Source organism: Poromitra crassiceps, assembly GCF_964638095.1.
Source record: "Poromitra crassiceps genome assembly, chromosome: 8".
Lineage (NCBI taxonomy): Eukaryota > Metazoa > Chordata > Actinopteri > Beryciformes > Melamphaidae > Poromitra > Poromitra crassiceps.
This window is the reverse complement of record NC_139629.1, coordinates 35,364,387-35,381,433: the sequence shown is the minus strand read 5'-3', so window position 1 is coordinate 35,381,433 and position 17,047 is coordinate 35,364,387. Positions and strand designations below refer to the sequence as shown.

General features: G+C 45.6%; 2 protein-coding genes across 3 annotated transcripts; one reads left to right on the top strand and one right to left on the bottom strand.

Annotated features, from left to right (window-relative positions):
* Positions 1-196: 196 nt before the first annotated feature.
* Positions 197-6,454, top strand: map3k12 (mitogen-activated protein kinase kinase kinase 12; the record flags this gene model as incomplete). Its single annotated transcript, XM_083641552.1, has 13 exons — positions 197-665; positions 1,582-1,765; positions 1,898-2,089; positions 2,211-2,369; positions 2,573-2,731; positions 2,997-3,105; positions 3,278-3,387; positions 3,634-3,750; positions 3,870-4,001; positions 4,153-4,882; positions 4,985-5,052; positions 5,232-5,505; positions 6,293-6,454. 13 exons carry the CDS (start codon positions 197-199, stop codon positions 6,452-6,454), a joined length of 2,865 nt encoding a protein of 954 aa, XP_083497678.1.
* Positions 6,455-8,137: 1,683 nt separating this feature from the next.
* pcbp2 (poly(rC) binding protein 2) lies at positions 8,138-16,350 on the bottom strand. 2 transcript variants are annotated; one of them, XM_083642073.1, is made up of 13 exons: positions 16,212-16,350; positions 15,127-15,261; positions 14,628-14,651; positions 14,506-14,538; positions 14,151-14,267; positions 13,167-13,298; positions 11,534-11,662; positions 11,161-11,235; positions 10,829-10,888; positions 10,356-10,428; positions 10,157-10,212; positions 9,785-9,954; positions 8,138-9,360 (listed from the first exon to the last, which is right to left on the bottom strand). In XM_083642073.1, the coding sequence occupies exons 2-13, from the start codon at positions 15,193-15,195 to the stop codon at positions 9,324-9,326; spliced, it is 975 nt and encodes a 324-aa protein (XP_083498199.1). In that variant the 5' UTR covers positions 15,196-15,261; positions 16,212-16,350; the 3' UTR covers positions 8,138-9,323. The 2 variants fall into 2 exon arrangements, with proteins under 2 accessions (XP_083498199.1, XP_083498200.1); XM_083642074.1 differs by having other exon boundaries at positions 10,847-10,888.
* Positions 16,351-17,047: the final 697 nt, after the last annotated feature.

Here is a 17,047-nt window from a genome sequence, read left to right as displayed (position 1 = left end):
TCATCTGGAACAGTAGACCTGTTTTTATGATTAATAGAATAAATACTACTAGTTACATACTGATTAATAACGGTGCTATATAATTGACTCTATATTCTAATGCATCCCCCCCCCCCCTAAATCTCCCCCTTTAAGGCGTCCTTCTCATCGTCTCACCTTCCATCCACCCTAACCTGCGGTGTTGGGGAAGCCCCTGATGAGTGGGACCTGTATCCATGAGCCCCGCGCCCCTTCCCCCTCCCTCTCAGGCTTCAGCACCCCCATCTCAGAACCCCCCTATCGCCGGCTGGATGGAGACACCCAGAGCACCCCCGAGACCGACCTGACCCCCACACAGTGTGTCCTGCGCAACGTGCTGTCCATCGACACCGGTGGCCAGGTGGTGCCGGGCGGCAGCAGCCCCACCCCCAGCAGCGATGGACCCGCCCCGACCCACTTTGACAACAGTGTGCTGAAGCTGCACGAACATGAGGCGTGCCAGTGCGGCGGCAGCGGGGCGGAGGCGGGCCTCAGCTCGGAGGCCGCCGCCGTCCGCAGCCAGTCGGAGAGCGTCCGGCTACAATCAGGAAGTGGAGGTTTTTTGGAGGGACTGTTTGGCTGCCTGAAGCCGGTCTGGACCATGATCGGAAAGGCCTACTCCACTGAACACAAACACAGCCATGAAGGTAGGACAACATTCCATCTTCAATGTCTGACTCTCTGCTGTGTTTTGGATAGCAGCTGTTAAGTAGAGCAGTGTGTCTGTCTAAAATGCCAATGAGAAGCTATTTTCTGATGTACGAGTCAAAACAGTTGGTGACTTTATAACATGTCAGTCATTCAGTCGAGTCGTTTCATCGCCTTCGTTACCATGGCGATGCATGATAGCCGATGAATAGCCGAGGCCATGGATGAGGAGTTATTTCCATCGCTTTCTCTGACTTGCTCCACTGGGTTCCACTGGCAACATGGTGTGACACCAGCTTACCAGTTCATCAGCCTCTGTTCTTCGACCCCCAGTGATGATGACCCACAGCTGGGTGTGCGTCAGACACACACAGCACCAGGCAGGCAGCCCTCTGGAGATCTCAACAGCTCACTCGACCCCGATGAAGAATTGATCCGCTTGTCAATTTTTATTCTAATCTCTCTTTAGTCGCCACGCTCTCAGTCATGAACGTAGTGTCGGTATGACGGATGATGGACCGATTAGACTGTGAGACTTATCCTTGTACAGGTGGATAGTGATGATAGTGTCTCTTTGAATAGCTTGTCAATAGACCAGGTGCTTAAAGATGGCAGCAGCTTTCTCTAATAAATGTTCCACAGTGTCATTTGCTCTGCCCCCTCCACTCTGCATATCGACTATACATTAGCTATGCGTTGCACTGTGGGATGAGCATAAATAAAGTAATGACTCCAAACCAGGGGGACACTTTCATACACTTGGGTCCCATAATCCTTTCACCTGTTTATACCATAATTAGTATGCACTAAAACCGTAGATGGAGTGTGTTTTGTCTAGCACTGTGTCAACGCAACCTCTCAGCTTTAATTTCAAATTAGTTTTGTTTTTCTGTCGACTTGCTGGTCTGTATATAGAGTCCTGGGAGGTTCCCTTCGAGGAGATCTCGGAGCTGCAGTGGGTGGGCAGCGGGGCGCAGGGCGCCGTCTTCCTGGGAAAGTACCACGGGGAAGACGTGGCCGTGAAGAAGGTGCGCGACATCAAAGAGACTGAGATCAAACACCTCCGCAAACTCAAGCACCCCAACATCATCACTTTCAAGTGAGGAAACCCATACTAAGAGTCACGCATAATATCAATATGGCGATCGTGAAAATGATATACCGCTTTCTAATGTCTGATTGGTTGGTCACCCTTGCCCGCTTAATCTGATTGGCTTGCGTTCCCTCCCAGGGGCGTGTGCACCCAGGCTCCGTGTTACTGTATCCTGATGGAGTACTGTGCCCAAGGCCAGCTGTATGAGGTGCTGAGGGCCGGGCGGAAGATCACCCCTTCCCTCCTGGTTGACTGGTCCATGGGCATTGCTGGTGGTATGAACTACTTGCACCTCCACAAAATCATCCACAGAGACCTCAAGTCCCCCAAGTGAGTAATGAGCCCGAGGGACCACAAGACGTGACACTTATTATCCCCATTATTTCCACGTAAAATGGACTTTTGTTTGGCCCAAGAACCAACTAAGCATGATAATGTCACACTGTTGCAGCATGCTGATCACACACGATGACCTGGTGAAGATCTCTGATTTCGGCACCTCCAAGCAGCTGAGTGACAAGAGCACCAAGATGTCGTTTGCTGGCACCGTAGCCTGGATGGCTCCTGAAGTCATTCGCAACGAGCCCGTGTCAGAAAAGGTGGACATCTGGTAAGTCAAATAAAAATTCAATTAAAATTACTCTAATAAAAAAAGAATCTAAGGGGATTAAAAAGATGAGAACACATCACTTTGATAGATGCATTAAGAGTGCGATTTTTGTTTGACCGAACAGCGGTTATCTTAATTGCACTACAGTGGAGATGCAGATAAGACGTCAGTGTTGTAAGTTAATAGTTTGTGATTTCGAAAAGGTCCTTTGGTGTGGTGTTGTGGGAGATGTTAACCGGAGAGGTCCCTTACAAGGACGTGGACTCGTCCGCCATCATCTGGGGCGTGGGGAACAACAGCCTTCAGATGCCCATTCCTGAGAGCTGCCCCGACGGCTTCAAGATCCTCCTCAGACAGTGCTGGTGAGTGACGGCCCACAAGGGCACCGATGGAAGGAGGAGAGACAACCAGTGAGCAAGGCAAGCGGAGAGAGACAAGAGAGGCAGGAAATGAGCAGATGAAGAGGAGTCTGATTGAGAATGGTTGCATAGGGAGGTGTTTGACTCCCGTTAAACATTCGACGAGTAAAATTATCTCCCATTAAGACCTTTATTGATTTTATAGCGCGTCGTAAATGTATACGCCGTTATTATCCCTCTCTCTGAACATGCACTCTTGGATCCGCAGGAACTGTAAGCCCAGGAATAGGCCCTCTTTCCGTCAGATCCTCCTTCATCTGGATATAGCATCGGCTGATATCCTCTCCACCCCACAAGAGACATACTTCCAGTCTCAGGTACAGGCTGCTGCTATGATTCACCATCTGATTCACACACATGGCGTGGTAGAGGAATGCCTGTATCACATAACGCATGCGCTGTGACGGGACAGAGAAGAAGTATTTGTTCTAAATCCAACTGGAGTTATTAAAGTAGAACAGAGTTAGTTAACGGGTGTGTGCTCGACAGGCTGAATGGCGGGAAGAGGTGAAACAGCACTTTGAGAAGATCAAATCTGAGGGCACCTGCATCCACCGGCTGGATGAGGAGCTGATCAACCGGCGCAGAGAGGAACTAAGGTGTGTACGTCCCCAGGAGCTCCCTCACTAGAGCAGAGTAACATCCAGGACATACTGTACAGCTACTGTTACCAGGTTCGCTTTTTAGGGAACGCTTTCACTCAGTCCCATTTCCTCAAGGTTCTTCCTTTGTCCACCCTTGTGGATGAAATAAGTGCCTCGTCGTGCATTTCTATAGTGGAGGATTTGGATTCCCTCATGCGTACGCAGCAGTGTCACCAGCAGCATATTTTCTCTTCTTCTCAGGCATGCGTTGGACATCCGTGAGCACTATGAGAGGAAGCTGGAGAGGGCAAACAACCTTTACATGGAACTCAACGCTGTCATGCTGCAGCTGGAGCTCAAGGAGAAAGAGCTGCAGAAGTATGGAGAGGTCCATCCATCCACACAGTTATGCCGATGTTCTTTGCAAAGTGTCCCAGATACAGTAATGCCACCTACAATGTATTTACATTTCGCTGTGATTTGGTATCGTTCTCCAGGAGGGAGCAGTCTTTGGATAAGAAGTATCCAGGTCTGTTCAAGCATAGCTCCAGACAGAGCAGCTCCTCCAACTCCATGGACAAACTCATCAAGAAGAGAAACGTCCCACAGAAGCTGCCCTCAGGAAAGAGGTGTGAGATCTCAACTCAACTGGTCATTTAGTAAAAGTTTGATACTCTTCATACTGTAACAATTAGGGATAAATATAATTATCTTCATTAATTTTGTAGATTATAGTTTTAATTTAATACGTTTTTGACCGCTCCCTCCCCACTCTTTCAGGCCAGACATCCTCAAGACGGAGGTCATCATTCCCAAAATGGATTCCTCTGTGATGCAGGTCACTATCCCAGCCTGCCCCAACAGAAGCTCCACTTCTCCCAGCCGCTCCCGGCGGGTAAAGACCCGCCATCGCAAGCCTGGCAAAGGCAGCAGCGGGGACTTGGCTGGACTAAAGGCAACTCAGTCGTCCCCCAACAGGGACGCCTCTGTCCAGGCCAACGGCTCCTCCGGCGCCAACCCCTCCAAGCAGCTCCTGGAGCCCAGCGCAGCGCTGCGGGGCCTGGGCCACGAGCAGCAGCAGAGGCAGCTCTCCTCCTCCAGCCCCGACCTCATCTGCACCACGCTGGAGGCCGAGGGCCACGGGAAAGGAGGGGAGCCCTCTGCGGGGGGGCTGGAGAGAGGCGGCAGCCTCAGTGCCTCTGCGGGCTTAGGGGGATCAGAGGCGGGCGTGGCCGGTCTGGACGACCTCACAGAAACCCCGCCGCGCAGTGACACTCCCAGCGAGGACGCCGCCTCGTTCCCGTTCTCCAGCAGCCCCGACTCGCCGTGCGGGAGGGGGGCGGCAGCGGGCAGAGGGTCCCTGGGGTCTCCACGCCTGCCCCACGACGCGGACGACAAGGACGAGGGAGCGGGCGCTGTGAGGTTGCCTCGGGGGGCATCCGGGGGCATCGGGAGTCAGCACCTCACACCCTCCGCCATTCTCTATAGGGCAGCTATCTCACGCAAACAGGTACAACGCCGAATAACTTGCTATTCCACAGTATTCTCCTCTAAACACCGTCTGTGTCTTGAGCAATTTTCACTTGAACATTTCTCCTGTCTCTGACTACAGAGGCGTGGAGTGTCATCAGAGGAGGAGGAGGGTGAAGTTGACAGCGAGGTTGAGTTGCCACGGAGACGGTGAGTAAGTTGCTGTCAGTATTGGAATAAATTCCCTCATGCCATCTTTCCTGTGTGTCCTTGTTAAACTAATAGCTACGATAGTTACCAATTTGTGCGTTTTACATTTTCACATCGGCGATTGTACAAGGTGGTTTTGTTTGGTGTTCCTTTAATTAATATGATCCTATTTTTTCCAGACGTCCGACCAGCATCACAAAGTGCCCGTCGGTGTCCACCTTCAGCTCCGAGAACCTGTCGGTATCGGACGGCGAGGAGGGCCACACCACTGACCACTCGCACAGCGGCACGCCCGACGTGGTCAGCACCAACACGGACGACAGGCTGGACGACCGCAGCGACGACCTGCTGTCTCAGGGGTCGGAGATCCCGGCGGACAACACCGACCCGGAGCGAGACGGAGCGCCAGGCCAGGCCAAAGCTCAGCTGGACGCCGGGCAGAATCCCAATGAGGTAAAAAGCCCGCTTCGCTCTGCCACCGCTCTGTCAGGTTCTGTCATCGTCTTCGATTGAACGGAATGCTTTCCCCTGATTTAGAGCCAAAGCCATTTACTCCCAAAACGCTTTATGTCTGCTGTCAGGTACACTGTGGGGGCAGCTTAGCTAAAAATTCCATAACAATTGTGCATTTTGTGATCAAAGGTCCACTTATAGCCAAAGGCATTCCAAAAAGAATTGGATATGGAGGGAGGCATCATGAATTTGAAGGAAGGGGGGGAGAGTAAAAAGTATAAAAAGTATATATATATTTTTTGCAGCCACAAACTGGCAGCCTATGAAGATCGTAACTTCAATAAAGTCGTGTAGACTAATCTGATATGGATGATCTGGTGTCGAATCATACATTTTTTCAAGAGGTTAGGTTTGGGCAGTTATGACAATCACTTATTTTGAGTCTTGAATTGTGAGATAGAAGGTAGCTTCTGAGAAAACCTAAAGTTCTAAATTTGAATTCCTCGTCATACAAAGAAAATGTATGATTTGACACCAAGATCATCCATATACAGTATCAGACTAGTCTACACAACTTTATTGCAGTTACGATTTCCAGGGTACTACTGCCAGTCTGTGGCCACAAAACATTGGCATTCCACCCCCCAATTTGTGATGCCTCCATGTCCAATTCTTTTTGGACTGCCTTTGGCTGTAAGTGCACCAAATTATATGCTTTTATTACAGAAAATGCACAATTGTTACGCTTAACTGCCCCAGTATGACGTGTTCTCTCTCTGCCCCGCAGAGTCGGGCCCTGTGTGACGATTCTGACTGCGACAGCGCTGAGCTGGATCAGTCAGGCAGCGGAGAGCCCAGTCGCCCCCCCAGCGCCGGAGCCTGGGTGCCGCTGTCTCAGCCCGCGGCCCAGCAGGGGTCCCCGCAGGCGCCCCACACCGGCCCCCCATAGATCACCAGACACTAGCCAAGACCTACAGCTATCCATCGTCCATCGCGAGCGCACACCAATCTGTCAGTGCAGTACATTACTGTTGTCATAAAGGGTCTCACCTATCACACACTACTCAGACTATGACAAGTTGACTTATGGTGTCTCTTAAGTTGGTCGGATGACGAGATGACATAGGATATTTGTCATAACCTGGCATCAGATCTATTTTGGCAGCTTGTGACATCAGATACGTGTCATTTAAGTTAAGTAGGGATTTTTCGATAGAGTTTAGGCGAATAGTTACCCAGGATCCTTCAGCCACTGCTCCAGTTCAGCAAAAACCCTCCCACGGACACACACGCACGCACGCGATAACACTCTTTGTCCTTTAGACACCCTAACTGGAAGAATCCTGATATTCCATACACTAATGCATCAAATACTAATGAATAATAATGTAAATATCCATTACATACCACATGAGAAATATCTAAATTTATTTTATGTGTAAGATAATAAAAAAAAAAAAGTAAGACTAAACGGTATGCAGCCCTATGAACAAATGCATGACTACACATGCTTATAATTTATGGTTTGGATGTGTCCGTTTTATATTTTGTGAGAAAGTTTACACTTTTTTAATCCTGAAAGTATTAATTTTGTTTTGTTTTTGTTAATAAATGTTGGCTCTCAAAAAAAAAAAAGATGTCAAAATGGAATGAAAATCTCACTAAAACATCAATCATGAAGCATATTAAGGTTCTCAGTAGGTACATTTTATGTTCTTTTTTTTTAATCCTCCTACCACTGAGTTTTGAATACACATTGCTTTTAAGACACGCTTCAGGTTTTTATGAAGCTCGTCAGATTTGTCCTGGACTGGGCGTCTTTTCAGTTCATCCAAAAAGCACTTCTACCGGTGTTGTTTGCGCTTTTTTTGTTGTAGCAGGAGTTATTAGCTTTTTGTTTATTATAATGTAGTAATGCAAGGGTAATAATTTTGAAAGTGCTGCATGTGTTTGCTCAGAGAAATGAGCTCCAGCTCCTCTGACTTCCACTAGCATCGCTAACAAAAGTAATAACTTCTGTTTCAACCATCTCAAGAAGGCAAACACTGGTGCAGGCTGCTTCTATGAGGGACTGAATAAAGACTCCCTAGTTAAGTTCATGACGCTGGAAGACTTCTTAAAAACATGAACTATCCCTTTACGATTACAGCAGAGGTAGCCAGATGAAGAATAGAGCACTTCTCTATGGTGGTAGTAGAACAGTAAGTATCCTTTGGATTTGAATAGAGGTTTTGTTTTTATACAGCATTGCACATTGTACCTGTAACATAGGAATTATATCAAAATCAAAATATTATGAGAAACAATAAATAATGTATTGGTAAAATCTGTGTGTGATTGTTTGTTTGAAAAGCAATGTAATGTAATGTAGCAACAGTGTGTGATGTGATGTAGCCATTTCTCAATCGAGTATAGCTGGAACAGAAATGCATGAATAATTCAATAATTTTCAGCATGTCCAAAACATTTCGGTGCAATTTCATAGCTTAAAGTTAACACTTTGTCCTTTGGTACTTGCACGACAAAATAATTACCAACAAGACAGGCACTTGTTTTTTGGATAATTTATCAATCTGAGCTAGATGTGCCGCCTTTATGAAAAGGTAAAAATTACGACCAGGAATAGTTTCAGCATTTCACATCTTTTTTATTTCTGTATTTTAATTTCTTCAACAATTCAATTGCACCCAGATCTACAATAGTTTGAAAACGTGCACAAAAAACGTGAGTTTCTTCATCCTGCAAAGAATAATAAAAAATAAAATCTGACCCAGGCAAAAAGGATAGCAGGAAACTAGTGTTAATTCTATAATTCTCCTTCTAGTTAATCTTAATTTAATACCTCAGCATAATATACTTATAAAGACCAATAAGCCTTTTAGTTTTTGCCCCTTGCAGCATCCCCCAGCCCTGCAGTTAAAAAAAATATTTTCTCTATTTAAAACAAACATTTCAATGTTATCATCATCATCATTATTACTATCTTAGTAATTTCAGAGAAAAGAAAATATTTTTCCCCTCAGTCAGGCCCCCTCCAGGCGACCAAGGCCCACCCACCCTATCAGAATCCAATACACAACAATGCTCAAAAAGCCCTGATTGAGAAATAAAATGGATGGAAACAGGAATGACACAAAAGAATTATACAGCAAATTAGGTTGAGACATAATGCAGCTTAAAATACTCCTTTAGACTCCCACCTTAAAAAGGGAGAACTTGCCTTCTGTTCGGACTAAAACCATTCTCCCGCACACATCTTCAAGTGTAGATCATTGACACCCACGTAAACCCCTCTACCCACAATGCCTCATTCAGGAAGTACAACTCTAGGTAGAGGATGGCAAATGTGAATGAATTCTAACACAAGGAGTCGTGTATTAAATAAAAATAAATAGATACTTAAAAAGGAAGGGAAAGAACAGTCCATCTATTATGTTATTGGGTCTTTTTTTTCTTCATTTTTACATTTTCTAAGAAAAATCTGACATAAAAAACACCATTTATGCCTTTTCAGATTTTTCCAAAACGTTTCAGCTATATCAATAAGGTCATACGGATGTACAGCAAAATGAGAAGAAAAAATACAACAGAAGAAAATATCTTTAAAAACTATATGCAAAGGGAATTTTCAAAACATAATAAATAAATAAAATACCAATATACTGATGATGTAATTACAGCTGAGTAGGTGTCTAACCAAAGGAGAGCGGAAAACGGTGAGTTCAGAGTACTTGGTTTTTGCATTAAATTCAGTAAGGGACCTCTTGGTAAAAAGTAGGGGCAGGGGTTACGTTAGGTGCTGATGAAGATCCTCCTTGTCAGTTGGCTGCCAATCCAGTAGCTTCGGAGGAGAGCCTAACGAGAAGAAACAAATTAAAAGTTCAAATATAGTTACTCAAAATACGTGTGGTCATACAGTGAGCTCCTTAAATGTTTGGACAGCGATACACTCCTTGGTGTTTTACTTTGGATTTGAACTGACAGTGACTTTGAGGGTAAAGGCTTTGGCTTGATTGGACTAGTACTGAATATAATCGTAACGAGTAAAACACTGAGAAGCTGTTAGAAAAAGAAAAACAGTTGTTTTTAAGTATTGATACCGTCAAATTAAAGCAGACAATGGCTGAATTTAGTCATTTCAGCTCCACAGTAAATTAAAGTCAGACCTAAAACATCAGCGAGTCCGTATCAGAAAACGTATTGAGCTCACAGTCACTGTACGTTTCTATCAGCTTACAGAGCAGCGATGGATGTGTTGCGCTAGCATGCGGTCTCTTACCGGGCATTGATCAGATACTCAGCCAGGCTGATACTGGCGGGGGAGCCGGTAATGGTGACCTGTCTGTCAGTGGAGCCCTCCACAGGGTTGGCAATCTTGATCTGAGCCCCTGACATCTGACGGATCTCGTTGATCTTAGCGCCCTGACGGCCAATGATGCAGCCAATAAGCTGAGGGGAGGAGAGAACATGTTGTGAGAACACCACCGCATAACTCATTCCCTCCAGAGGAGCGCTGGTAGGCAGCAGGGAGAGTAGATGACAAAAATACACGTGAAAACAGGCAGCATGGCTCCTCTGCCAAGCCAACAACAAGCAGCTGGTGAATGGTGGCAAAAAAGTAAACCGGCAGAGAGAAATCGGTGGGACTTACATCGTTTGGAATGGTAAGCTCGTGGGAGCCAGTTTGTGCAGAGGCATCCATCCCAGCTGCAGAGAAATACAGAGAAACCCCCATGAGTGAGTATGATGTCTGAGTCAGTGAGTATGATGTCATGAGTATGATGTCTGAGTCAGTGGAACCAACGCAAATCTACAGCAATCACATTCCTGCTTTCAGTCTGTCCACCTACCCTGGAAGCCCTGGTTACTAGGTGCAATGGGGAAGGGGCTCTGCTGCATGGCCAGCTGGTGAAGTTTGGTAAGCTGTTTAAACAACGGAGGAAGAGATACAGAAGGCAAGAGAGAAAGGACAAGCAGAGGAAATCATGAATGGGGAAAATGCTACAACAGACATTTTATTAAATTGAGTTATATACTATATAGTTTTAGTGATAATGAGAGGAAAATATGAAACGGAAGATGGGACCCGTGCATTAGCCTAGAAAGGTTAAAAAGGGGGGATGGGCTAAAAAGAAAAAAGTCCATGTTAGCATTTTAAAACTAGTCATCTTTGAGACGTCTACATGAATGTCAATGAGAGGCGGTGGTTGGGAGGAAAAACAGACAGACAGACAAACAAACATGAGTCACAGGGATGGAAATGAGAAGGTGTCATGGTGGCTACCCAGGAGGACCGAACTTGCAAATATATGGGATCACTTACAGAGGGACCTTCACTTACATCAGGCTGTGGAATGGCGTGCTGTCCTTGGACAGCGTAAGCCTGCAAGGAGAGAACAGCACTTAGGAGGGGTGTGATAAAGAGCCACACCTAACGCACACATCAGGTATCCATCACACCTCTGTCCTTGGTCTGATACAAGAACAAAAGCCCAGGCCTGCTGCAGACACAGGGAGCTAGTATGATGGACAGATGCCTTTTACCTGCTTCCATAGACATGGTGGGAATTTCTCTCTCCAAAAACACAAGACTCAAACAGTGTCAACCTCTAAAAGCACAACACAAAGAAGCAAACTAACTCATCGGATGCTCACCTGACCACCTGCAAAGATGACAGGAGAGCCTGAGGGTTTGGGTCTGTAAGGGATGGTCACTCCCTTTGGTGGGGACTGAGAAAAGAGAAATATCCACCATTGGCTACAGAAAAATAATTCAAAGTAATTAACGGGCAATCCCACACCTTCTCCAAACATCAAGTTCAACAACTTCCCAGGCCCAATTCCCTTAAATTCCAAGGACCCAACACGGCCTAGTTTGAAACACTGATCAAATTACCTATACAACAATGAGAATCTTTATAATAATGTTTTTTCTCTCCAATTCACAAACTTTCAAGGATTTCGAGGTCCCGAGGGAACCCTGTGAAAAGCAGTCATAGCAGCAATAGATTGAATAGAGGGTCTCTACCTCGAGCATGACAACGCAGATCTGCTTGACACACTCAATGATGGACTGTGGGGTCCCTGCAATGGTGATGGCACGCTCTGTTGAGTTGGGCAGCATGTCCCCTGCTACCTGTACCTGAGCTCCTGTCGACTGAGGACACAGACACACAGCAGGAGTTAGGATAGCGCAGGCTAATAATAATAATAATATAGCACAGCTTTAAAAACTGTGTTTACAAAGTGCCTTGAAAGACAATAAAAGCAGAATACTCAATATAATACAATTATGAATTTAAAAGACACTAAAACAACAATAACTGGGATTAAAGAGCAAACATGAAACAGTCAACAGTGGTATAATCCTAAAATGAAAACCAAAATAAACAAATAATAGAACAAAAGTAAGATAACATTAAGATAGTTATGATAAAAGACTTTAAAAAAGTCACTGATTGTGCGCTAGCCTCATCTCCTCAGGCAAGTTGTTCCAAAGCCGAGGCGTCCTGATGAAAAAAGCACAGCCACCTTTAGTCTAGACATAGTCTAGACATGGTCTAGACCAGGGGATCCCAAACTTTTCAGAACAAGTACCACTATGTACCAAACCAAATTCCTCAGGGACCACTTAGTTCACACAGCAAACCTTAGTGCTCGAATCTGATCTTTTCCCCCCTAAGTGACTCAGGTCAGTCTTGTTGTCTTTTGACTGTGTGAACGTAGGCTTACACTGCGGATACCAGCATTATTTTCCCGATAAAATAAAATAAAATAATTAAACCATGCAATAGCATCAGAAACGTAACGCTACTGGTTCAAAACAGACACCTGCCAACATTAGTCTGTGAAAGACGACCCCTTTGAAAATGGTTTTTTTCCCACTCTTGCCAAAATTTAGCCTAACTTTGGAGCATTGTGTAGCCACCTTCCATGACTTCCATGTCTTCTAGTTTCACTCTGGCTTTAAAACTGAGCCCGCTACAGCCTCTTCAAGTACATTTCCAAAATTGTGATATTTACAGAATATTGCGAGATTTCGGAAAATCAACCCAAGCCTACTCCTCAGGGTTAATGTCTGTGTATTATGTAAGGGGAAAAAAGCAATGCTCTGGCAGACCACCAGGCGGCGCCCCAAGGACCAGTTTGGGAACCACTGGTTTAGACTTTGGAATGGCCAGAAGGACCCCAAATTGACGATCTAAGGCACGCTGCACTGGCTCATATGGGATCAACATATGTTATGTAGCTTGGAGCCAGATCCAAACACGGTTTAAAAAGTGATCAGTAAAATCTTAAAAATCGATTCTCAACAGAACAGTGAGCCAATGATGATTGGGGTGATGTGATGTCATGTGAAAAAGCCTAGCTGCTGCTTTCTGAATTAACCCTTTGAAAGCTGATGCAGCATTCGCGTGTATATCCCTCATTTGTGTGTATCCTTTTAAGACCGCAACCCACGTCATACGCGGTCTTAAAGGGATGAGCTAGTCGGGAGGCGAGAGTGACTTTTGGTTGATGTCAGAAAGAAGGGAGTTGCAGTAGTCATGAGAAGATTAGGGCGTGCCGTGGATGACTTCTCCCAGGTCGCTGTGTGAGAGCATTGCTTTGATTATGACACTGGTTCAGATTTCAGAAAGAAATTCATCGTAGCAGCAAACCTCTCTGATTTCCTTGATTTTGCAGCCACCCTTGCCGATGAGCGAGCCACACTGGCTAGCAGGCACAACGATGCGCAGGGTGACTGGTGGTTTGCTGGTGGCCGTACTGTTAGTCATTGAGCTGCTGATGTCCTGGAGAGGAAAAGGCGAGACAAGAATACTTAGAAAATGTTAAGAAACATGTAATGCTGTTCATTTTATTACTGTAAACACTCATTTAAAAGGAGGGGTTGCATAGACTCGTCGGCGATGCTACTACCATATGTCGACGCCTACTAGTCGGCACGCGGTGGTTTGAGACTTGCGCCGCCCTATAGGCAGCAGCCTGCCAGAGCTGCTCTTCTCATCTTTTGTCTTTTCCTAGATTTATCGTTAATCATAGTAAGCAACGGTATTCGGCTTAGAGCACTGTGGCTTTGCACATTCGTTGTTTGTCTTGACGTCGGAGTACTTTTATTGTTTGCGAGCGGTTTCATGGTTTACTCATGTCACAGGGATCAGCTGATCCTCTGACAGTGCGGTGTGGCCCGCGGTGAAATGCCCAAAGAGCTGACAGATGAGGAAATACGAGGGATGCAGAGCCAGGAGAAGACGATTGGTTAAGGAACAGGAGAATACACAATAAAATATTCAGATGGTTTCTATCAAAAGTTTAGCCAGCTTCTTCCAGTTGGTGCGGCGGGCAGGAGTTGCAGTGAGAGCAGAATGATGAAACAACTCTGGACACATTACAGTCACGTTACATCGAACTGTTAGCAGTAAGTCTCTGCTCATATTACTTGCAGAGTTTTCCCAAGCCATTATGATTGCGTTTCTGTTTACATTCCTCCCGCATCGTGGGCTTCTATCACCAACTCGGCGAGCGAGACGACTAGTCAACATTGACTCGCCTTTATTGATAGAAAGTTCAACTTGGGAAAAAATCAATGAGTCCTGCAACCCCTAATTTAAAGTGTAGTGTAGTGAGCATTGAGCAGCGCCAACCTCCTCCAGCTTCTCGATGATCATGGAGAAAGCTTTAAAGATGGCGGTGGTGGGTCCCGCAAGAGTTATGATCCTCTCAGGACAGTTCCCCTCTGAGATGTTAATTCGGGCGCCGCTCTGCACGGACGAGAGCAAGAACAGACACTTGTCAAGACTGCAGGAAGTATGAGGTCAGTCCCATCATTAGCTTATGATGCATGAGTCAATGAATGTCACAGAAACAACACTGGCCTACATAATTAGGCTAGATAAGGAACAAAGTTATTGAACCGTGTACAGTTTTGCTAATGCAGGAATCTAGTCACATTAATTTCTTTGACCCCAGCTCTTCAGCAACTAAAGACATAAATATTACCTCCTCTCTCATCTTCTTAACGGACTCTCCTTTCTGCAGAGACAGCACAGACAGGCGATATTTACAAACCAAACGAAAAAGGTTGTAGGATCATGATCAATCTCAAAGAAATAAAAGCTTACCTTGCCAATGATGCTTCCAACCTCCTGCAAGTAAAATAACAGAAATGTGTGATGAAGCGATATCGGCACGCCTAATTGTGACAAGCTGAATAAGCCTGAAGTGGGTTTTTTTTAAATTCACACTAGCCTCTAGTACAACATGGGCAAAATGCGGCCCCAGGGCCGGACACAGCCCCTGAACCATCTCAATCCGGCCCCCCCCCCAACGTCCTCAAAGAAAAACAAAACAACCCCCACAAACTCAATAAAAGGCAGAATTATGTTAGTAAGTCTCATCTGCTACGGCCATTGGATTTGTATCACTATTATATGGGGAGAGAAATTAACAATAACAGTGGGAGAATCCCGTGAAAATTGGGAGTGTTGGCAGGTATGATCTCCAATGTGTGGCCCTTCGCTTACTTTGTGTAAGTCAGTATGGCCCCCTGGAGATTTTTTTTTTGCTGCTCTAGTATTATGCGCACAACAGTTTTTAAACAACTCATGCACACAGACTCACCTTCCCATGCATGAGTAGCCTAATGGTTAAGGTGACATTAAGTCCTCCTTCAACCACACCCGTGTCCATAGCGGCAGAATCCAGAGTGTAAACTGGTGTAGAACAAGTGTGAATCTTTGGTCACAGAGGTCACGTCTGCAAGAGAGTAAAACGTTATCAGGGGCACAGGAAATTGTGAGGTGGCTAGCTCAACAAAACAGAAGATATGTGCTTGCTGCTTAATGCAAAAAAAAGTGACAACAGTGCAGATCCACGACATGATGGCTAAGGGCATGAGTTATCCAGTCAGTCACCATCTCCGAATAGATCAGCCGAGATGTCCTGTGTGCACTGCCAACTAGCAGTTGTTTTGCGTGTTGCCGCTAGAATGACCACTGTGCTTTCATAACATTGGCCATTTTGAAAGAATAGGACGTTCCATGCCTATAATTCACGTTAGGCTAGCCCAAGTTGAATAACCACCGATTCCCGTTAGCACTTAGCACAATGACCCACTGTCTCACCGAGACCAAATGTATGTTCTGGTACAGCTGTGGAAACAAATCCCCGTTACATTGTTATCATAGCCTCGACATAAGATAATGTAGCTGCCAATATATAGCTAGGTTGCATTATTAATGCTACATTTCAATTAGCATCGCGCTACATTTACAGCAGCAAGCTCCTGGGACAACGTCGCAAATCCCATTTCGGAGCACTCGTTCAATAAATGCTAACGCTAACGAGCTACGGGGAGCATCATAGCAAGTTGACGCTAGCTCTGTTTACTAGCCAAGTTACAGGTCTAATTTCTGAAATTCGTACTTATCTAGCCACGTAGTAGCGTTAAGTATGCACATTCCATTTAACTATCTCCCTTGTAAAATGCACTTGATCAGCGCTGTCTAGCTAACACGTGATCGGACAGAACAGTGAGCTAATTTCCCATAAACAGCTCGCTAATGCGTTTCGTTAGCATCATCCGCTCCAGTAAATAGTCGTATCCTTGGAGAGCCGCGGCCTAGGGAGCTCAGTGAGGCGCACAGTTAGCACTGTCCTTCACTCTGGAAGAAGAAGAAAAAAGCCCCGTGTCGGTGCATTCTTACCCGAACCGTCCCTTGAAGTGTGTTCAGGGGGAGGGTAGGGTGGCAAGGGTGGAAGGGGAGAGGTTCGGGAGGGAGTTTTAAAAGGATTCGGGGAAGAGGGAAGAGACACGGCTGTTCGGTCGGACTCCACTCTTCTGCTAGCACAAAAGACAAAATTCATTCAACTTTGACCTTTCAATCGCCCCGCCCCTCCGGGTCAGCCCCGCCTACGCTGATACTACCACTACCAAGGGAGATAATAGCAGGCCTGAAATGATTAACAGAAAACCCCTTTAGGAGAATAGATCACAGTATAGCCGAACAGGCCCAACGTAGACATTTATCCTATAGAAAAATTAAATGTATATCTTATGTAGCCTGATTTGAATATTATGCTATAGGCATATAGCCTGGGTGTTTTGAGAGTAGTTCAGGCAAATACAATCCAGTAAATTAACTCCAATATTAGGCCTGTATGTTCATTCTCTCTAGACTATGGTTAGATGAGTTGAACAAGTTACAGTATGAGCTCCAGGTAGATCAGATTGAAGACATCATCTGCAACTATCCTCTAACATATCGGGCCTTGTCCCAAACGTTTGTTCTTTATTTAGTACTCGTGTCAGTTTGCTTTGTTTAACTTTAGCAGTCTTTGCTAGCTAGCATGTTCAGTGAGAGGCTGTGCTGCAGTTGTAGTGTTTTGGGATGGGGAGTTATACAATCCAGTTTATCTGATAGTGAAGCTCCATCCCCGATCACACACTGCTGCAGTTAAATATAAGTCCAACAGATGGCAGAATAAGCCTGTGAGTCTGGGAGTTCTGTGTTATGAAGTTGGGCCGGTTGCAGTGTTTTTC

Bases quoted from the DNA above. Each gene is read 5' to 3' on its own strand.
- pcbp2 (XM_083642073.1), bottom strand. From the start codon at position 15,195: ATGGACACGGGTGTGGTTGAAGGAGGACTTAATGTCACCTTAACCATT. The intron at 10,429-10,828 runs GTAAGTGATCCC...TTGTTTAAACAG, and splicing joins ATGTAAGTGAAGGTCCCTCT to CTTACCAAACTTCACCAGCT. The intron at 9,955-10,156 runs GTAAGTCCCACC...TCCTCCCCTCAG, and splicing joins AGCTTACCATTCCAAACGAT to CTTATTGGCTGCATCATTGG.